At 39.5% G+C, this 15,005-nt stretch overlaps 1 protein-coding gene across 3 annotated transcripts in view; it reads left to right on the forward strand.

Moving 5' to 3' along the window:
- Zdhhc17 (zinc finger DHHC-type containing 17) overlaps nucleotides 1-15,005 on the forward strand; it is a 97,395-nt gene continuing 82,390 nt past the window's right edge. The window contains exon 1 of one of the 3 annotated variants that reach the window (XM_004623746.3): nucleotides 1-256. In XM_004623746.3, coding sequence (XP_004623803.1) covers nucleotides 164-256 — 93 coding nt within the window. In that variant the 5' untranslated portion in view covers nucleotides 1-163. The remainder of the gene's footprint in view (nucleotides 257-15,005) is intronic. The other 2 variants (XM_023716099.1, XM_023716104.1) reach the window with 2 other exon arrangements.

Genomic DNA, 15,005 nt, shown 5'->3' on the forward strand with positions numbered 1-15,005 from the left:
CGCGCAGCGACCCGCACGCCCGGGCGGGGAGGGGGCCGCGGGAGCGTCACGGGGCTAGGAGGAGGGGGCGGCGGCCGCGTCGCCTCAGGCCCGGCTCGCTCTCGCCCACGCGCCCGCCCTCCTCCTCGCCCGAGCGCTGCGAGGGGAAACGCTTTCTCCCGGCATGCAGCGGGGGGAGGGATTTAACACTAAGATGGCGGACGGCCCGGATGAGTACGAGAGCGAAGCGGGCTGCGTGCCCCTACTCCACCCCGAGGTGAGGAGGGGCGCGGGGCGCATTCTCCCCGGAACCCCCGGACTGTCTCCCCCAGGTGCGCCCGAGGCGGAGGTGTGCAGCGGAGCGGCACGCGCTGAAGTTGGGCCGGCGGGGGAAGCTAGCCAGGCCCGAGCGCGGCTGCGGGCGGATAACGGGGAGGAGATAGCGGGGCGGGCCGGCCGGGGCGGGCCTGGGACGCCGGCCCGCTGCTGCCCGAGGCCGGGGCTGGGTTCGGGGCGCTGCGGGGTGGCGCGCCGCCCCGGGCTGCCTGGCGGCCGCCTCCGAAACCCGCTGTCTCGCTCCGAGCCGGGAGGCGCGAGGGGGCGAAGGGAAGCGCGTCGGTTCCGGTTGTTTTCTCTGTTTTTCCCTCGCCTAGGTGAGGAACCATTCGGTTCCTTCCGTGTAGTTCTCCGTCGCGGGACGGGCACTTGCGCAAAGCGGTGCCCTTCAGCTCGTGCCCCGGACAGCGCCTCGGGGTGCCTCGTGCGGGGTGCCCGGGGCGGAGCGTTTGTCCTTAAGTGATTGAAAAGCCAGGTCAGAACTTTTGGGAATGGACCCAGCTCACAGGAGCGCCGGATATTGCTTTCCTAGGAGCCAGGGGCGCACCGAGCAACACCGTGGCCCTCCTTCCGAGCCGAGTGTCTTACGCGTGAGAACGCGACTCTGCGCCCCAGCACCTCGGTACCATTCCGTGCTTGTTTACCTCTGGTTCGGGCTGGGCGCGTGCTATGCTAATTGGGGCCTGGAAGCAGTTGTACATACCTCCTTTTTTTCGCGAACGAGTTTTTTGAAGTGAGGTGGGGAGGAGTGGCACAGCCTCTTGCAGAAACAAGGATGAAAACAGATCGATGTCTTCATTATAGGATGCACAAACATGGAAGGCTTCTACCTGGTTGCTTTGCATTAGAATTCTTCTATTTCTAGACTTTATAGCGTGCTCCTTCTTTTGAGGAAGATGTGACACTCAGCCAGCCCCTCGTTCATCACTTTATCAAAACTAGATGGGATAGTTAGGAATATGTACCTGGGCAAATACTAGAAAACAGTGGATTTCTAATAGAACTATGCAGTGAGACCAAACATGTTTCTGACGAGGTGGTTGCATTTTCCAGAACTGATACTGGAACGACATCTCTTTAGGTTAACATTTAGGTTCTAGTTCTGTGTCATCGACAAAGTAGTTTTCAGATGATGCCTTGAAAATATTTCTAAGGACTTTTTCTATTCATTTGTTCCTGTGGGTGTTTTCAAGTATTTAACTGTTCTTAAATCTTTGCTTTGTAAAATAGTGTTTTTGCTACCTTATCAATAATTGCAGCTGATAACAAGTTCAGAGCTTGTTTGGTATAGTAGAGTGACCAGTAGGCTTTAAGTTTAGAGACCAGTATTCAGGCTACCCGGTAGTGAATAGGCCATTAGTAGAAAATAAACTTTGTCATTGTTAGATGTGGTAGTTGATAAAAATGATAAATCATTCTTTTTTACCCAGCAAGCACTGGTTTATATATGTTTTAGGCCTTAAGCTCATAATTACACAGACTGAAGTCTTTCTGTATTTTTTTCTGTGGTTAGTGTCTTGTACCTGTTACGGTGGTATATTCTGCTGCTTTCTAGCAGTATGTTTTTTGCGAATGCTATTTTTTAATTGTAGCTTCCCCATTTATTTATTTTTAAATGGCAGAAGGTTTTTTTTTTTTCCTCCGAATGCCTTTAGGGCAGGTTTGGCTGGCTTGAGTTCTGGGGATCGAACCACAGCAACCTGAGCCTGACTGCTTTGTTGAAGCAGGTACTTAAAGAGTGGAGCTAAGGGGCAGGCCACCAGCTTACCCATTTATAATGGTAGTATGATGATAATGCTTAATGGGCCATTGCGAGGACTAGATGAGGGTTTTTTTTGTTGTTGTTGTTGTTAGACTAGTGTTTTCAGTCTGCTTTGGAAAAGGACTCTGTCTGTCTTGGTGGCCAGTAGGTAGTAGTGCTAACTCATTTTGGAGAGAACACAGACTTTGCGTCCAACGACATGGGTTTTAATTGTTGAGTCACTAGCTACATGACCTGAAATAAAAACTTAACTTCTTTCTTTTGCGCGCGCTCTCTCTCTCTCTCTCTCTCTCTCTCTCTCTCTCTCTCGTATTTTAGGGAAGGGTCTATAGGGTGTTCAGAGTCTCACTAGATTGGACTCATAGTGATCTGCCTGTTTGTAGCCTCCCAGGAGCTGGGATTACAGGCACACACCACCATGCTCAGTCTAAGAATTTAACTTTAAACTTCAATTTATTCATCAAAAGATGGAGATGTTGCCTAGCTTGCTTGTCTGTAAGAGATTAGCTCAAACTATATATTGAGATTCAAGAACTGGCACATTGTAGATACTCAGTTAACATTGTATCTTTTTCCTCTACCAGAAAAAGGAGGGAAGTTTTAAACATTTATTTTGGATTTGGGAGTGATTTATTTTTTATTTTTGTATTTAGTACAGGTTCCACAGGTTCTCACTACCTAATCGGACTCATAGTGATTCAGCCTCCCAGGTGCTGGGATTACAGGCCCCTGCCACAACGTCCAGTCTCATTTGCCCTCTCAGTGCAAGGGGGGGTGGGGGGGCGGGCCGGGCCTGGAAGCCCCGTGTCCAACCTGGCCTCTGTGCTCTCCCTAAGCCTTCACTTTAGTCTGCTGAGCTATCAGGCATCCGGCCCTCAGAACTTTAATTTATAATGAATTAAATAATCCATTTCTTGAGTCATGTAAGCATTTGTTTATCATGTTTTCGTCAGGCATTGTATGTTTTGTGGTGAAGTCCCAAGAGACCTTATAGAATACTGGTTAAGAGCCAAAGATTTTCTTAACAAACTGAGAACCTGGGTTTTGCCCCTTACTATCATTATGGTAAACTTCATTTGTCAAGTTGGCTTAATATTGTCTGCTCTTCAGTTATCATGAATATTATATTTAAATAACCACCATAGTCCTAGGCTACTAAGCGAATTGAATCTTGTAAATACCCTGACGTGTACAGTACTGAACACTGAGAGGGAAGTTGCTGTTAGTTTGGTTTTTATTATTTTATCATAGTGGAAGAATTAAATGCTATTTAGAAAAAGCTGAACTGGTTATCGAGGGATGACAGTGCTGGCCCTAGCTCAATGACCTTGGACAAGTAGGTATTTGACTGCTCTTAGTTTATTTGTAAGTAAGCTGGTTAGATTACATGATCACTAAGATGTCTTTGAATTCTAATATTCTGATTGTAAGTTATGATTTATCAAGATAATCAACTTGAACATGCAACTAAAATATGTAGCATTGTGTCATATTTGGGTTAAAGAAAAGTTGGGAACTTATATGTACATAGCACTTGGCAGAATCTAAGTAAATACTGTCAGATTCTTGTTACTTAGGGTTATGAGAAGAAAGATGTTAGTAGCAGGACAAAGACCATAAGTTGTTCTGCGGTCCCCCAGACTTGCATTGCCAGTCATCTTTTTCACTTACTAGAACATCCTCAGTAAATCCTCTCAGTTCTTTGATTGAATGAGATCACAGTATCCTCTTCTGCCAGAGTATTGTAGGAGATCTGTATTTCAGAAAGGACTGACTCATAGCTTTGAACTGGATTGCCTAGATTACCTAAGGCTTTTATCTCTTTTTTTCCTTTTTTTCTTTCCGTTTCAAACTTCTAATTTTTTTTTTTTATTTCTCCCTGTTTTAAATTGTAGCACTTTTATAATGACATTCATTTTATATATATTGAATATTGAAACAGAGGTGTAGCTTCATCTATTTTGTCTGCAGACCTCATAAATTACTTTTCAAGGCTTCAAAATCTTTATGATAGTTGATTTTTGCCTACCTCCCCCTTTCATGAACAGGGCTTTCCTTTGTAGTCCAAACTGCCCTGGAACTCTTACTGTGTAGCCCATGTTGTGGTAGTCTTCCTGCCTTGGCCTCCACAGTCAGGAATTAGAGATGTGTGCTACCACCCTAGCAATTTTAGCTATTTGTACTATATTTTGCTCATTTGCTTTCAGAAAGCAAATAGAAAGTTTTTTTTTTTTTTTTCCTAGTAGTATACTGGCAGATCTTTTCCTTCAGAGCATCTCTTTTGCAATATTTACCTGATGCTTTTTTTTTTAAATCAACAGAAATGTTATAGGTCATGTGTTGAGATCTCTTAATCATAATAATTGCTGAGTCACTATACATAAAATTAAATGGTACTAATTGGTGACTTTATGGGTTGTGGCAAACAAAGTTTTATTGGGGGTTGAACTCAGGACCTTGCCCTTGCCAGGCAAGTGCTTATTCTACTGAGCTATCTCCCCAGCCCGCAAACACAAAGTTGAAAATTCCGGACTTTATAGAACCAGAAAATTTTACTTGGTTTGAGAAATGCTATTTTTCTTTTCTCTCATTTTAATTTAATTTGTGAGAATTGATTCAAAAGTTTAAGTGTAGACTTTGGAGGGGATGCATGTAGTAACATAGTGGTTAGTTAGGCACAGTGATACACATCTATAATCCCCCAATTCTGGGAGATTGAGGCAGGATTGTGAATTTGAGCTCAATGTGGGCAGTATTGTGATGTAGCAAGACCCTGCCTGAAAAATAAGACAAGAAAAAAAAGGGAGGAGTGGCTGGAAATTTAGCTCAGTGAAAGGATTTTGGGTTCAATCCCAGTACTTCACAAAACTAATGCCAGCAAATAATTAGGTTAAAAATATGAGCAGTGGTTTAAAATGCCTGGGTTCAAATTCTAGTTCTATAACTTACTAAGCATGTGATCATGGGGCATTACTGAATTGTTTCCCAGTTTTCCAAACCAGAATGGGCATATAAAAATATTTTATGAAGAAATTATAAAGACTAAATAATACTATGTATCTAGCAGTTGATAGAGACAATAAATGTTAGCTATTAATGTTGTGATAACAAGTTAGTAAAGCCTCAAATTGATAATAGTATACATTACTGTATATGGTAGACAACTTGATGACTAATATTGGTTGTCTCTGGGAATTGAAAGAGAATGGACAGAAAACATTTCATTATAAGCTTTTCTTGTACAGTTTCTTCTTAATGAGATACGCTATAATTTGAGAAGTGTTTGTTGAGCCTGTATGTGTGGTTTTTGACTCTTCAGGGCCACAAAATAATGAAGTTTACAAAATAGCACATTGTAAAATAACAGAAAATTGCACTTTCAGATGTCTCAGGATACATGGTGAGTGTATGTGTTTATATTTTTGTTTTAATTACAAATGAGTTGTCCTTTCCTATCCTAAAAGCAAGGGTATATCTAAAAATATCTAAAATATCTAAAAAAACCCCACCATATCTAAAAATATGGTGGGTTTTTTTTTTTTTTTTTTTTTTTTTTTCCAGAACCAGGGATTGAACTCAGGTCCTTGCGCTTGCCAGGGAAGCGCTTATTCTCCTGAGCCATCTCCCCGGCCCAATATGGTGAATGTTTAAGAAAAAAATATTAGCGTAAAAGATAATTGTGCCATTAATCTGCCACAAAAATACTCTCTTTTACTTCCAGGGTACATATGTTAGCCTGTTATTCTTTCCACTTTCTGAAGTACTTCTGGAAGCCTTTAATTGCACTGTTCTGGCTGCATCAGTCCTGAATCAATTCAGATTATTTACTTTTCATGCTCATTTTGACTTTGGAGAAAAGCCAGAAGTCACACTATGCCAGATGGGGTGAATAAGGTGGATAAAGACACACTATAATGTTACTACAAGCCCGATGTTGAGTGTGGCAGCAGTATTTACTGTATTTTTTAGGTCAGACCTCATAAAGGCACTCGTGAAAGAGGACTTCCAGAACTACTTCAGCAGTTGCTAAGATGGACAGAGTGTGTGTGAAGCAAGGGTGGTGGTGGATTTTGAGGGGATTAATGGCTTGTGTCTTTCGTTGTAACTTTTAAAATTGAATCATTCATTGGATAGTTTGGCCATTCTTTGTATGTTGAGGTAGTCAAGATTGAGCAGTTAAAGGTGTTTTAATTGGGAGGAGGCAGTAATACTGGAACTGAAATTTAGGGCCTTCCTACTGAGATACGTCCCTAGCCCTTTTTTATTTTCAAACAGGGTCTTGTTAAGTTGTCTAGTCTGAGCTGAAACTGGGGATTTAGCCTCCCAAAGTGCTGAGATTATAGGTTTGTCCTGCTAAATTAAGATGTCTCAACATGTAGTATAATTTAATAGAACTGTTAGACTGGGCGTGCTGGCGCAGGCCTGTAATCCCAACTCTTGGGAGCCTATAAACAGGCATATCACTACAAGTCCAATCTAGTAGTGAGACCCTGAACACCCTGTAGACCCTTCCCTAAAAAAAAAGAAAAAGAAAATACAAATTTGACTGCAATGATACATCATATTCCATGTAATAGAATATCTAAAATGAAAAGGCAAATAATAGTAACAGCTGTCTGTAAAGCATTAGAGGCAACTGAATTTCTCATATATTACTGGTAGTAACCAAAGGGTGTGGTCACATTGTGACTTTTTGGGCCACATGAGCAGTCTCATTTATAGGTATTTGCTTGAGTGAACTAAAATTAGATACTCTTGACAAAAATAGTATTATTTTATAGTTTATTAGCACTGATGAAAACAAGTATTTTCCCCTAATTTTTCAAAGTAATAAAAACAATTTATTAGAATATATATCAAAAGCAGTAAAAGTGATTCCCCCCCAAAAAGAACTGTTAAGCATTACATAATCCAAAAAAAGGTGTTTCACTGTCAAGTATATGTGATACTCTCTTTTAAAGCATCTTCTGATTGTATTATTATTATTAGTAGTAGTAGTACTACTAGTAGTAGTAGTGCTGGGAATTGAACTCACAACCTCATGCTTGCCAGGCAGGCACTGTGTCACTGAACTATATCCCTAGCCCTCATTGTATTATTTTGTGGTTAGATTTTATTATGGATGGAAAACTTAAAGAGGAAAATATGAAATATTTCAACTTTGGAGTTTGAAAAGTTATGATTCAAGGCAATATTTATAAAATACACAGACTTTTTACCCAGTGCAATGCTTATCTAGTCCTGGCATAGTATTTTCTTCTATATTTTTCTTTTCCTTTTTCTGTTTTCAGTTTTCCTTAAAATAGAGCTATAAACAGCTAATTTGAAAGTCTAGTGAAGTTTCAGCCTTCTATAAAGGAAATACTGTTATTTCCTAGGATACAAAGGGTTAAATAACACTTTTTTGTGTTGCAATTTGCCAAAATGAATTGCTCTATGTATGCAAATTATAATGTATGTCTTTTTTTTGCTAAATCAGTGTTGTGTTTTAGGATTACCTTTCTGATAGTTATTAATATTGTTGATGGTAAGTAGGGCTAAATGTGCATTAAGCATTTTTTTTTTGTGTATGTCAAGTGTCTTGGGTGTTTATAGTTTCATTCTATGAAAAATCATGTGGAAAATCCTAAGTTGTTACTGTACCATACTCTGATTTAATATTTTTTTAAATATATATCCCTGGTTTAACTTTTTTTTTGTGTGGAACCAGGGGTTGAACTCAGTCCCTTGCACTTGCCAGGCAAGTGCTTATTCTACTGAGCTAGCTCTCTGCCCCCCCCCCCTTTTAAGACAACACAGTTTTAAATTTTATTTATTTTGCTGTGTTTGTTTGATACAGGGTTTCCTTATGCAGCTCAGACTCATAGTTATCCTCCTGTCTCTGCCTCTCCAGCGCTGGGATTACCAGTGTGTGCCACCACACCCAGTTTTAGTGGCTGGCATGGCATATGGTGCTGGGGATTATCTCAGGTCCCTTTGGTTGCCATGCAGGCACTTAACACTGCTGAGCTATCTCCCCATCCCCTAGTTTTGTTTTCAAAAGAAAGAGTGTACCACCAGGCTTGGCTCCCTATTTTAACTTTTAAGAATAATTTTCTGATTTGAATACTTTTTAGTTTATGAGCGGTTAAATGAGGGATGAACAAAACTTAGTATGATTATGTTTCTATGGAAAAAGTTAAGTCCTTGGGGTGCATATGGAAGTTGCTTGTTTTGTTAGAATCCTCTGGTTGTGACTGTAGCAAACCTGTTTGAACTTGCTTCAGTAAAATAGAAAGTTCTTTCAGATTACCCAAACTCAGGATGGCAGGGATGCAGTTGGTCTGAAGAAGGAGAGTTGGAACCGGAGATGGGACTACTACTAAGACTTTCATCTCTGTCTGTTACTTTTTCCTTTCAGCTTCTTTTTTTTTTTTTTTTTTCCTAATAAAGAATAACTTTGTGTGACGGGGACAAGAATGACAGCTGTATTTGTTTTTATTTTATGTCCACATATCTCCAACCAAACCATTAAAGAGGGACTGGATATCTTTGCTCTTTCCACACTGAAAAGTGGCATTCAGTGGTCCTGAGTTACTTTATGGGTCTAAGCTTAGGACCCTTTGGCATTGTAATTGGTTAAGATCACTTAGAGCTGGGAAAGGAATAGTTTTCCTTAGGGGAGCTGGGCAGTCAAAACTGTTTCTGTTTTCTTTTTCTTTTTTTTTTTTAATATTTATTTATTTTTATTTATTACATTTATTTATTGTGTGTGTGTGTGGCCAGCTCAGCCCACCAGGGGGCGGGTCTGGCTGGCATGTGGTGCTGGGGATCGAACCGCGGTCCCTGTGCTTTGCCAAGCTTGTTTCAAGTAGGTGCTTTAGACCACTGAGCCATCTCTCCAGCCCCACTGTTTCTGTTTTCTATACTGTTTATTTGCTTTGTTTCCAGCCTTTTAAATTTTTCTTTTGTAATACTTTAAAAGATAAGTATAACCCATTGAACATATTTTTCACGATATATGTTCAAATTGAGCTAGTGAATAGCATTCTTTATGAATAATGTAGATCAATATTTGGTCAGCTCTCTTGGCCAAGGCTAGGTCATAAGCATCCTCCCTTTTTATTTTATAGAGAATAGTTTAAAACAGAAAAATTACAAGTGATACAGAATTTCACTTAACAAAGTAATATGAATTACACAGTATTTGTTGTAATGCATATTGTCTTCCAACCATTTATTCATATTACCAGATATATACATTCAAAATTGGAAGAAGAAAGAAAAAAAGAAATATGTAAGAAATTAAGAGGGGGAAAAAAGAGAAACAGTTGAAAAAAAGGAGATGAAACAAATTAAGCATTAGCCACTCCTTTCCATAGACCAGCAGAAATCCACAGTACAGTTGTCCAAACCATCCTGTTTACATATATAGATAAATCTCTTCCCCCCACTCCCTCTTCTGACCTCAACTCAGTAACTGTTTCCTTTTGAATAAGTTCATTCCCTTTTTTCAGTATTACTCCCTTCTGATGCGATTTTCTCTTACGATGTTTGCACATGATAGTAAACATTTTTAAATTGGTGAGCTGTACAGTTTCTGTAACATTTGACTGTGCTGTTGTATAAAAGCCATAAACAATATGGAGATGAATAGGTATGCTCTTGCCCTGTAGAACTTCATTTATAAAATCCTGTGTTGGGTCATGGTCTGCTAACTTCTTTTTTTCTATTTTTATGGAACCGGGGCTTGAACTCAAACCCTTATGGTTGCCAGGGAAGCACTTATTCTACTGAGCCATCTCCCTGGCCCCCGTTTGCTAACTTCTAATCTAGACAGTGTATCGAATCTGCCAGAAATTTGTGTAAAACTATTTCAACACATTGAATTCTGTTAACCTGGGGTATATAATAACTGCATCAAAACTGGATTTAGAAAGAAGGAAAAGGGACAGGGAGATACTTCAGTAGAATAAGCGCTTGCCTGGCAAGTGCAAGGTCCTGAGTTCAATCCTCTATATTTTTCTTTTCCTTTTTCTGTTTTCAGTTTTCCTTAAAATAGAGCTATAAACAGCTAATTTGAAAGTCTGGTGAAGTTTCAGCCTTCTATAAAGGAAATACTGTTATTTCCCTAGGATACAAAGGGTTAAATAACACTTTTTTGTGTTGCAATTTGCCAAAATGAATTGCTCTATGTATACAAATTATAATGTATGTCTTTTGTTTGCAAAAAAAACAAAACAAAATACCAAAAAACTGATTTAGGTCAGAGGTGGGTTGGATAAAAGTAAAAATATATGTGTATGCATTAAAATCTTATGGGGACCTTTGTCAAGTGTACATGTGTCCCTGTAAATAACATTTCTACTCTTTAATATTAACTTTGATGGAAAAAATATTTCAGGAGGACAAAGGAAGCTAATTTGACAATGTATGAGTTGTACTGTGTCAGTGTGATAGATAATAGAAGTAATAATTGATTACAGTCATAAACTAGGCACTGTCTTTAACACTTTGTTTTCACTTATTTAAATCTCATATATATGTATATATATGTTTTATAAATGAGAAAACTACCTAGATAGCAGCAGAACTATATGTAAATCCAGACAGTTCCTGTTTTTATAGTGTAGAGATGATAAGGAGTTGATAATTATTTAATAGGCACTAGCTAGCTGTAGTTGCAAATGTTTTCATATTTTGTTTCTAAGTTTTTAGTAGACATAGTCTTGTCTTGTCTTTTCTTTTAAAAAACTTTGTGCAAAGCTTTATTCCAGAGGGGCTCAGTCTTTCTTGGCAGCTGCCTTGCTCATGGCAGCCAACATGTTAACTCCTCATGCTTCCTCTTGGCACGGATGTGCATCTCCACCCTTTTCTTGATGATTTTGAGGGTGCATTTGTCCTTAGAGACCTTGAGCAGCTCCGTGGTGTGCCTCTCATAGGGAGTGAAGCCACGCACCTCCCAGATCATGTCCCACATGAACTTGGTGTGTTTGTATCAGCTGTGCCTCGGTTTGCTCACATTCTTAGTCGCCTTGTGACCCTTGTTGAGGCCCCTGGCCGTGGGATAGTGGAGGACCATGGCTACTGTTCTTCCATTACTGTGATGGAAGCTAGACATAATTTTTTAAGAGCCATTTTAAAGTTACTAGGAAAATTGAGGAGAAAGTATAGAGAGTTGTCATATCTCTTATTTCTACAGCTGCGTAATCTTCCCCACTGTCAGTGACCAGCAAGAGTGATAGATTTGTTAGAATAAATCAACCTATATTTATGTATCGTTAGCACTAAAAGTCCCTGGAAGAGAGCTTGAGAAGGGATGTAACAGGGCAAGGAAATTGTGCAACACAGTGTTCCATAGGGTGTCTTTGACCAAGGCTGTGGGAGTTGCCTACCTATGTCCTGACCCCTGTCCTTGCACGAGATGTGAGGACCACGGCCTTGCCTGCCCCCTCCAAGCCAACTTTACCTCATGGCTCTTGGTGTTACATTCTGTGGACTTTAACAAATGTATGATACATATCTAACATCACAAAAGATTTCTTAAATTTTTTGTACTTACTGTGGTATAGAAGACTGAGGGTAGCAGTAGATGGAATAGTATTTTGTGATGCTGTGTAGTGACAGTGAGCCACCATGAATCCTACAGTACAAGAGTAATTCTCTAGCTTAGGTCTTTTAAATGCACTAAGGTATTTTTGCCTTATCGATTTATTGGGGCTTAACCCCTTTGTAAGTTGGACAGTATGTATATATTGTCATGTAGAGTAGTTTCACTGATGTAAACATCCAATGTTCTATCTTTTCACCTGTCCCTCTTCCCTAGCTTCTTGTAACCTTTGATATTTTTTACTGACTCCTTTGTTTTGCCTCTACCAGAGTGTCATTCATATCTCATAAAAGGTACTGCTTTTCAGATTGGCTTTGAATTCCTTCTTCATGTTCTTGTATGATTTGATGGCACATTTCTTTTTAGCACTGAGCTGTTTGGAAGTACCAGTTTATATACCCATTTGTTGGAGTCACCTCCTGGTTCTTGTCTTGGTCCAAGAAATCTATATTTATAATCCCCAAAATACGTTATTGGAATCCCACCAAGTTAGTTCCAATCTACCACTCCCAGTGCAGCCGATGGCGAAAACAAAGACACTAAAACATACATATATTGGGGTGCCAAAGAGCTCTAAGTCCAGCTATGAAGATGGCTTTCTGAAACTTTCTGAAGCAGAGACTCAGGGCCACACCCGGATTTTATTCAGTCAAAGAGTGGCTTGAGGAAGAGAATTGTGGGAAGTAGGTGAGTACTATGATCTGGGCAAGGTAGGTGATCTGCCATTTACCTCTCATATGCAGAGAGAAGGATATGCAGAGAAGGTAATTTGCATTATGCTATTGAAATAGTATCTAATATTTTGAGAGTCTGGTGCTTCAGCTCTCATGTGTAATCTTTCAAGCCCCAGGAAGTCATAGCCTCTATCTTGAGGCTCTATCCCAGCTAGCGAACAGCGTGGAGCACTGGCTCTTTGTCCTGTCTCACATTAAAGAGCAGCAGGTGTGGGTTATCAGGGAAACAAGCATGCTTTTTGTTCAGAATTACCATCAGCATCTTAGCAGAGAAGTCCTAGCCAGCTCTGTACATATCAGTACAAGGAAATAGGGTCAGGCTCAGCCAAAATGAAAATGATCACTCTTCTTTCAGGAGAGCTGCTCAGGTGGTCCTCCACACCCATCCATCTCTTCTAAAGAATATTTTGGTTGCTTCCAAATTTACTCGTTTGTTTTGCTGTAGTTCTGCAAAGTGCATGTTGAACCATTTATATACCATTGGGAGTATATATTCTTAACCATTTATAGGTTAAGAAACATTAAGAAACAGATTAAGGGGGTAAAAGAATTTATTGGGGTTCAAATCATTAATAGTTGGCAGAATCTGTCTTACACCCTAAACACTTTGACTCCCAAATTCATAATCCTTTACCACTGATAGGTCAAAGCATGATTTGCTTCTTATTTTTTTACCTCATAATAGAAAAACTCTTGGCATGATATTAAAGAAATCAAGAGAGTGTTCTTTTTTATTAATTTTTAATATATTTGGTTGTTGCAGGGTCTTACAATGCAGCTTGGACTTGTGATCCTCCTGCTTTTAGCTTCCCCAGTGCTGGGATTACAGGTGTGCACCACCACACCCTGACTCTGGCCAGCTCAGCCTGCCCTGGGGGCAGGACTGGCACGGCTGGCACGGCATGTGGTACCAGAGATGGAACCAAGATCCCTGTGCTTGCCTAAGGTTGCTTAAGCAGGCGGCACATTAGTCCACCGAGCTATCTTGTTGGCCTAGGATTATTCATTTTTGGCATTTGTTCTAAAGCATTTCTTTGAGTAACTTAAGTTGAAATAACAGTGATATTTCCTTAAACATTCTTACTTTGCGCTTGCCTGGCAAGTGCAAGGGCCTGAGTTCAATCCATTCTGGAAAAAAAAAAAAAAAAATTATTTTACAATTTTTTTGTTCTGTTGATTTTTCCTGTTGTATGTAAATTAATAAGGTAAAATATATTTAGTTCTTTGAAAGGTGACTGCCTTTGGAGTAACCTTTATGTTGAGGATGGTATTGGGAGTATATATTCTCAATATTGAATCTATGGCAGTAGTTGATAAGAGGACAGATGGTACTGGTTTAATTTATAGGTGCCTCACAAGAGTTTAACTGTTTTTGGAAAGTCCCCCTGTCATTTCTATTAGTTGTAGATTTAAATATTTGTTGCTGAACTACACTGTCATACTTAATAGTGTTTTGGGTACATTTCAGGGAGATCTATGTAGTTTACTTACCACATCCTTCACTTCTTGGTATCCCAGTTTTCTTACTTGAAAAATGGGAATAACAGCACTTAGCTCTTTGGGATCCTCATGAGAGTATATTTATGTATCATGTGCTGTAGATTTCAAAGTATATTAAATTTTGTATAATTCAAGCCAGGCATGGTGGCATCCCGGGCAGCATGCAGGAGATTAAGGCAGGAGGAACATGAGTTTGCAACCAGCCTGGGCTACAAAGTGAGCTCAAGGCCAATCTGAACTGCATAGTGAGACCTTGTCTCAAAAAGACCCCCTCCAATTTTTTTTTTTACATAATTTAGTGTCTGAAATTGGGATTAGGGATTTATAGTTTATAGTGCTTCTTGGTTTGGTTGAGGGGCAGCAGTGATTTGATTAGTTGTCACTATGTGCATGGGCCATCTTTGTCTTTTTTTCTGATAGCATTATTGTGTATGTGTAGTTTCTGCATTTCAACCCGCAGTAAATTAAGGAACATTTTGAAAAAGTACAACTCTCCATTAATTTCTTTTTTTTTTTTTTTTTTTTTTTTTTTTGTGGAACCAGGGATTGAACTCAGGACCTTGCGCTTGCCAGAGAAGCGCTTATTCTACTGAGCCATCTCCCCGGCCCCTCTCCATTAATTTCTGAAAAATGTGAATAACTTCTGGTCTGACCAAGAAAATGGTAATATCAAATGTATGTTAATAATTTGGAAGGAAGTCTTGGAGAAAAAGATAGATTCTCACGTAGGAAATGTTGTATCCCCATGTTTTTGTGGCTCATAAACAGTATAGGATTGCCAACTCTAGGTTGACAATACTGTAATATGGAAGAGGTCAGCCTTGAGCATGAAGTTTTAGCAATGCAACAGCTAATTTATTTTATTATTCTCCTTTTGGTATATCCAGAACAATGATTTATAAGAGCTAAATCTATAGAAATATTTAAGCTAGCATAAATACTCCTCCAAGTAGTAAATAATAATTCTAAATGATAAGTACTTTAGTTCACATGGCAATATATTCTTAGTGGTATGTACAGTAGTGGTGTTTTTTTATACTCACTGTCTAAAGTTTAAAACAGTTCCTAGGAAATAGAAGTAGCTGTTTATAAACTTTATATATAT

Source organism: Octodon degus, unplaced genomic scaffold (assembly GCF_000260255.1).
Source record: "Octodon degus isolate 3935 unplaced genomic scaffold, OctDeg1.0 scaffold00004, whole genome shotgun sequence".
Taxonomy (NCBI): Eukaryota; Metazoa; Chordata; class Mammalia; order Rodentia; family Octodontidae; genus Octodon; species Octodon degus.